Source organism: Sinocyclocheilus rhinocerous, unplaced genomic scaffold (assembly GCF_001515625.1).
Source record: "Sinocyclocheilus rhinocerous isolate Xijiao unplaced genomic scaffold, SAMN03320098_v1.1 scaffold1083, whole genome shotgun sequence".
NCBI classification, from domain to species: domain Eukaryota; kingdom Metazoa; phylum Chordata; class Actinopteri; order Cypriniformes; family Cyprinidae; genus Sinocyclocheilus; species Sinocyclocheilus rhinocerous.
In genome coordinates, this window is record NW_015639508.1 from 92,881 (window position 1) to 100,774 (window position 7,894).

Here is a 7,894-nt window from a genome sequence, read left to right on the forward strand (position 1 = left end):
TGAAATAATTTTGATACCAGAGTTTCTGAGTTGGGCGGGTCATAATCTTTAAACATGGTGGAGGGGACAACCATTGCTGCTGTCAATGCTGTTCTCGCAACAACTAAATCCCTTTGTCTTGTCGCTAAAGTAGTGTATTTATTGGCTAGATATGAACGATCATTCAAAGCATATGTTTTATAAGCATGTATTTGACCGAAATTCCAGAATTGTCAGCAAACTGCATGTGTAGCGTGGTGAATGTTTATGATCGTCAACCAATGGGATGCTACATTTTATTCTTTCCGACATTACTTGAATACGACAAGCTCGTAATCACGACTTCACAAGTGGGAAATAGGACATTTCCGATAGCACGTGAAGGCAGCATAACAACATTATCTAATAAACTTCAAAATGCATAGTACACAAATATTTTTTCAGATTTTACATTTTGAATTTGAAGTTCATGAATTAGAAGATGAATGTTTTATTGATACCTTTTGATATTGAATGAATTATATTAGTAATGTCCTCTCAACATTTTTTTTTCTCCTCTGTACTGCAGATGATTATCACAGTAGATTCTATAATTGCTTTCACCATTAAAGACACATGCAATGCTTCTTTACGTCTTGAGCAGAATTAGCTGTATTAGAGAGTATACAATTCCTACCTTTAGGAAACAGCATTTGTGCTGACAGCACACCTGTGATATCTAGTTAGGGCTTACTAAAGGTTTGTAACAGATCTATGTATTGTGTGTTGAGTGTTTTTCTATGTATCAGAGATGACTGTGAGAATTATTATGCATGTCCAGGACTGCAGGAGAGGGCAGATACAATGCTCAGTATACCTGAGACTCAGCAGCACATTGAGCCTTCCATTTCTCATCGTTCCAAGAGACTCAAATTTGTGGAGTCCTCTACTGGTAAGTTAAAGCTCATGGATAGGCATCACAGAATGTGTGACCTCAGACCTACTGCACAAAGGTCACTATTGCCAAGTACTCTCAGTGGAATGTAGTGAAATTCTGCTTGAAAATTGCTAAATGTTCTTAGATTGTGCTGTGTGCTAATTAGCATATTCATGATGTCGTTGAATTATATTTTCATTCTACCTAATATCAACCCTTTACATCCATTTGTTTCTGTCCTACTCTGTGTGCTCTCTGTATTTTAATACAGCCAAATTCTGAATAAAACATATTTTTCTGACAATGAAATTAGCATGAAATGCTAAAATCCTGATTTATAACTGCAGTGTCATCTGACAAAATCACCACAGACATAATTTAAAAACAAAGGATGTGCTGTTATTTTGGCTGTATTTACATATAAAATGATCAGTCATAGAGAAAGTTAGAAGTGACTACATGTTTTATTTTTCTTGCTCACAGTCTACATGAGGGTTACAATCCAGTAGAACAATGTTCTATTTTCAGTTAGCGATGTTCAGGCTTATGCATTTCTCTGAAAAGGGGACTGAAAAGTCACCAAACTGGCTGAAGTGTTCTGGGCCTGCTCATAATGCAGTTTTTCAAATTAATTTTGGGATAATCGCAACATGAAAATGCATGTATGTGGTAATATTTGTCTAGCTAAGCTGAGAGTGTTACATCAACTACAAAAAATGACAAGATTCACCAAAATATTTAATAAGCAGACACACGAAGAAGCAGGGAATTTTGTGAATGATGGATGTTTCAATTTTGAGGAAATCTGAGCTTTCTGTTGGCACAGATTCTGTGTGGGCCTCAAAATGAATATTTTCGGAGTCTCTTCTTTTCCACCCACTGAAATCTGTTGTTGATATCTAAATACTGCTGTTGCGTTCTGTAGTTACTGACCATCTTCTCTGTAATCTGTTTTCCTCTTTTATTCTTGGGCTCTGTGGACCTGTCACTGTTTCACGCAGCTTCCTTTGTGTCCTCCACGTTTCTTCTGGCTGTCAAAGATACTTCTGCTCCCACCCTAAACCAGCGCAAGCCCACTCACAGAAAAAACTCCAGCTCTACTGGGCTTAGGAACCCAGGTGCTGCCAGATACTTCCTCTTCCCTTACACACTTTTGCTTTTCTTCTTCTCTGACTTTATTTCTGTATCCTTCCCATGCTCTCATTGTTCTTTAGTACAGATATGAAACATTTGTTGGTTGATTTTGAGAGATTTACAGTCACATTACCCGTTTAAGTTTGAAAATATAAATGATATACACATGGAATTCATTATCGTAGTTTACTGATTTTGATGTGTGTTGTGTGGTTGGGTGAATTAAACAGGAAGTAGCCAGCCGGTGGATGAGACACATGTGTCACTGGGTTTCCAGCAGTGGTTGGCTAGTGTTACCGAGAGGATCCATCAGACGATGCACTTTCAGTTTGATGGTAAGAGAATATTAGCCTGTCAAAAATATGTCCAGGTCACATTTCACCTCAGATCAAAAGAAAAATATATTTTAATGAAAGATTATGAAGCCTATTGGTACACTCAAGTCATATACGAAAGATTGTGTTCACTAGTTCAGTGCACCATCATAAAGTTATGAATTATAAGTGGGAGACTATTAAATGATTTTTTCATTTACAATAAAATTGCATGTTCAAAATACATATGATAGTATTGTACAATAACAATTGAAAATGTAATGATTCAGTTTGCAACTTTATAACCTGAAAAAAAGCACCTGATGCACATCTATTTTTCATCATTTTGTAGAAGCAAAAAAAAAATAAAAAATGAGAGTGGAAGAAATCTAAACATTCAGATTTCCTCAGTACTTGCAATTTTGTAATATTTGACAGCATTTTTAGGGCACTTGGCATAATGAGAATCATCCTGTCGAGATTTTTGTCCCCATAATATTGTAGAATTATAAAATCTATTCCTTGACAGGATGCTTCTCATTATTATGTGTAATTGTCATAAAGTTGTTGTCAAATATTGCTAAACTTTTGACAGGGGTTGTACAACAATACTACTGTGATGTCATACAAAAATATACTTTTAAAATTTATTAAATTAGTGTAAATATAACAATTTGTAAAATGTAGCAAAATGTAAAACAATTTGCAAATTATACTTTTTACAATTTATGAAATGTTTAAAAAGAACAAATACAACTGATTAGTAAAATGTAAAGTAAAAAGACAATGTTTATGTATAAGAAAATTAGGGTGCTTTAAGATATGCAAGATTTCATATACAGTTACATATATTTATATTTCTAAAGTTTCCTACTTTTCAAGCATTTCTACCTTTGATCAGATGAGATTTGATGCTGAAGGTTATTCTGTGAACAGGAAAGCCTGAGCCGCTGGTGTTCCACATCCCTCAGGCTTTCTTCAATGCATTACAGCAGCGTTTATCATTGGGCTCAAAGAAGAGACGACTACCCAACTACACCACCAGTGAGTAGAATATCTGTTAGCCATGTACCCATCTAACATTACATTTATCACGTGCTAACCATCACATCTGATGATTATAAATATAGTTACACCTTGTTTTAATATTTTGTAATGTGTGTGTTTTTAGCATTTGTGCGTAATGACGCTTTGCCTCTGGGCTCTTTCTCTAAATACACCTGGCACATTACCAACTTGATGCATGTGAAACGCATCTTTGATACCCCAGAGGTGTGTATTCGTTTGCTGCCTGATGTGTCAGATCTTCACTAATTGCCATAGCATCTGTGTCTCTAAATGATGGCACTCTGTTTGAACAGTTAACTCTAGAACTCACTCAGAGTTTTGTGAAGAACAGTGACGGCTCCTATTCACCGTACCGCTGTCGGGAAACACCTCCTGATCCTGGATCAGACACCTGCCACCATTCACGCACCAATAAGCCTCTGGCCATCAGACCAATTGAGCTACGTACCTTCCTCAGAGTGGGTAAGTGCATGTATTTACTTAGTGTGAAGTCAGATTTATCGGTCCTGGTTTTGTGCCAAATCATATTCCCCTATCAGTTCTCATCCCCAACTGGACCCGAAGTGATTCCATTGGCTGAAAGAACTGTTCTTCTAGATAGAAACAATGAAAGAGTGTTCTTTTAGATGCCTGATTTTACATTCTGTAATATTGCTTGTTGTTGTATATAGTTTTAACCATAAATATGTATAGGTAGATGCCACATTCGACCACTCCGACAGGTCAATGCGTCCGCAGTGTTGGGAAGGTTACTTTGGAAATGTAATAGGATACAGATCACAAGTTACACTATTTAAAATGTACTAATAAGTAGTGTAACTAATTCAGTTACTAAAGTAATGTAACTGATTACATTTGATTACTTTTTGCTTACATTTCTAAATTTCTAATGAATGTTTTCAACTGTTAATCATTTTGAAACATTTAAAGCAGGGTTAACCTTACAGTAGTACTCAACAATGATTACTTACTTGAATTAAGATAATAATAATTAAATTTTAAAGCACAGCCACCACAAAATTAGACTTTAGAAACTCTTTTTACTTTGAGATCATTCTGAGGTTAAATACAGATTTAAAATCATAACAAAAAATAGTTTAATAGGTATGATACTGTTTTTGAAATCAAATGTTTGCATAGTTATGACAGGAAACACAGGCATCTAACATTGCCTTGGAAAAAAACAAAAATAAAGCATATACATAAACCCAAATTGGAAATAAAACAGTTAAGCATGTGTCTTACTCTGTGTCCTAAACTCCTGAAACATTGGTGTCTCATATTTTAAAGCAGTCAATGAAATTTGGGAAAGAAATTAATCATATCTATGTATGTGTGTAATCGCTAACATTTTCGTAAGTAACTGTAATTTAATGACACATGCTGTAGTCATTTGGCGATAAGGCTAGGTAAATCTGGGTATCATCAGCATAGCTGTGATAGGCAATAAGGCATCTACGTACACATATCTATGGTTTTAACCATTAAAATACATCATATATCTTTTCAATTAGCCGTCACATGACATAACCAAAGCAACAAATAGACAGATTAAACATTTTCCATTTTCAAACATTTTCCATAATTCACAGCATGGCAAATTGTATGCTCTGTGCAGTATATATCATAATACCCTATTTTCTGTTTAAATGTGAGACATTCAGTTGTCAAAGGTGTTGCGCCATAACAGAAATATTCTACAATGTATTCAGTACAATATCGAGGTAATTCCAGAAATATATAATACACCACTTTCTGGAATACTTAATACTGGAATACATAATAACATATGACAGGACTGTAACGGGGATGTAGCCTGTTCGCAAAGAGGAATTAGTTATTGACAAATCATTCGATGAACAGAATGGATTAGTAAATCGTGCACACTATGTACTTAAAACGAGGTAACGAATTAGTAAACCGTGCTCACGAAGGTGACGAATTAGTAAGTCGCGGGAACGTATCGTTAACTTGTGGCCTCGATATAAACATTTTTTTCCTTTAAGTTATGTCTGGGGCTAGGAAGCCCATTTCCTCCATATAAGAAAAGAATCATGCTTTGGTAAATGATAATTATGACATAAAAAGTTATGAGATATAAAGCCATATCATAAATTTTCATTAAAAGTGAAGTGCTAAATCATAAATGATTTAAAGTGGCCAGTAAAATTTCCTTATTTCTTAAAGCTCCACTTTTGACTGCCCTTGTGTTACTTCCTGTCTTTATGTGCCCATCACAGACATACCTAGACAAAACAAGAACTAGACCTTGGACATACAGGTACACCCGGATGAAAAATCGAGAACTAAATGCACACACCAGAACACACACATACATATGCTTGCACGCACATCTTAATGGTTGTTATATTTTTAAATATCCATATAGGGTAATGTTTGACCTTTGGATGCCCAAGACATTCTGTATGTTATTGCATGAATCTATCTGTATAAATATGACCCATTTTCCTTAATACATTTGGGAATGTTATTATAGTACACTGGCTCTGTGTCTGCTTGTTCATTCTCCCAGAATTCTGCACTGCTGCTGCACCAGTTTCCAATTGATGATCCATATCATAAAGGCTACAGATAGTCTACCTAAAACTTAATCTAACAATGGCATGACCTAGTGAATGCCAATGACTTTGTATCTCATAATTTCAACTTCCTATGTCATAATTGTTTTTTTTATGTAATAACTTATGCTGTTATTGTTAATTATTTTTTACTTTATCTCATAAGTTTAGATAGTTATGACTTTTTATCCAATCATTTTGACTTTGTCACTTGGATGAGGTTTGCACAATCATTATCATTCAATGTATTGTGCTTTATGACTAAAACACTGTGGTATCGTTTCTCTCAGGGACATGTGCTGCTGAGCAGACAGAGCCTATGCCCTTTGTGATTGAATGGATCCCAGACATCCTTCCGCACTCACAGGTGGGAGAACTGAGGATCGGGTTTGAGTACGGCCATCAGCTGGGCAGTAAACCGGAGCACTGCAAGAGTACTGCTGGGACAAAGAAAACTGAACAAGCAGATGCCATCCCACACCAGTGAAGACCCACTGTAGTAACACCTCATGCAATTCTCATGCAATTCGACAATTACAGTTCTCCATTGGTCATGATGTTCCCTTATAAGGAAAATCAAAAACAATCCCACATTCTATTGCACTTTAGATAAGAATGAGAAACTTATAAGGTGCTACTCAGGAAAATGTTCATTTTCAGAAATGGTTGCATGACAGCACCAGACATACAAATGTAAAATATTTATAATACAAGTGTACAAAAAATAATACAGTGTTACATGTTTTGTGCTGTACAATAATATCACATAGTCATTATTTCACCATTTCTTATTTTCAGAAATCATGTGCATTGAAACATTTCTGTGTTTACATGTAAAAGATTGAGAGAACGCTGTATTCAGACTGATTAACTAAAAATAAAAATATGAAAAGCCTATATTTGCTGGTAATAGGCTACATCATTTTGTGAGACTCTTTGTTTTTTTTTGTTTTTTTAAACAGAATGACCGCCGTTCTCTGCTGTTGGCCTCAACCGTTCCATAGTCAAGTTTTCTTTTTCTATTCAAAGCAATAGCAGCAACTATGAAAACTGCAGGGGGTTCATGAGTTTAATGGAAAGCTAATAATTAAATTATAAAAATGTCAAATAAATCATTTTAAAATCAATTAAAATAAAACACTTACTAAAAAATGAAATATTTAATTTGTTTACCTGCATGTCATGTTACCATTAACCAACACCAGAGAACCTTGAACATGCAAATATGGTAATGATTAAAATATTTATTTCAAAATCTCTGGGGTACTTCAAGTAAATATATTAGGTGAAAGAGGTTCAGATGACAGAAAAGTTTGGGAATGCCTGCATTACATGTAAACATGAAATAACATGAATTTGTGCATTTTAATGTGTTTGAAAGACAAAAGCCTTCCAAAGACATCGTAATACACGGTTAGCCTACTGAGTGATGATTCAAATAAAAATTAATATGTTCATAGTAGTTAATGCCATGTTAAAATGCTTAAAACTGAAATGATTTTTGTAAATCCAGATGCTGTGTAGCCACCTGACTAATGACTGATCTCTGTGTGAATGTCCACAAAGCTGGAAGACCCTCTGAGTGTATTTAAGTGGTAGGTTATTTTAGAAAGGAAAATGTTAAAGATGAAAAAGAGGATTATAGGGAGAATCAATAAATTATGAATAATTTATTGCTGCTGTGTGAATAATAAGTAATCAATAAAAAAAGTAACTGTAGTCTGATTACGAGTATTTTAAAATGTAATTTAATCAATTACAAGTACTTAATTTTTGGACTCTGATTACGTAATCCAGATGTAATCAGTTACTACCCAGCTCTGGCCGTGTACCAACTGCTTTGATGAGGATCAGGTTAACTGGCTCGTTATGTGTTCAGGGGGTCACAACCTCCCAATTGCCCA

The 7,894-nt window shown here is 35.0% G+C and overlaps 1 protein-coding gene across 3 annotated transcripts in view; it reads left to right on the plus strand.

Moving 5' to 3' along the window:
* Nucleotides 1-6,851, plus strand: part of cunh2orf42 (chromosome unknown C2orf42 homolog) — an 11,840-nt gene extending 4,989 nt beyond the window's left edge. Inside the window, exons 2-8 of one of the 3 annotated variants that reach the window (XM_016566932.1) lie at nt 800-910; nt 1,897-2,013; nt 2,260-2,364; nt 3,280-3,387; nt 3,515-3,615; nt 3,705-3,873; nt 6,281-6,851. In XM_016566932.1, the coding sequence (XP_016422418.1) occupies nt 800-910; nt 1,897-2,013; nt 2,260-2,364; nt 3,280-3,387; nt 3,515-3,615; nt 3,705-3,873; nt 6,281-6,477 (908 nt within the window). In that variant the 3' untranslated portion in view covers nt 6,478-6,851. The remainder of the gene's footprint in view (nt 1-799; nt 911-1,896; nt 2,014-2,259; nt 2,365-3,279; nt 3,388-3,514; nt 3,616-3,704; nt 3,874-6,280) is intronic. The other 2 variants (XM_016566933.1, XM_016566934.1) reach the window with 2 other exon arrangements.
* The last annotated feature ends 1,043 nt before the right edge of the window (nt 6,852-7,894 follow it).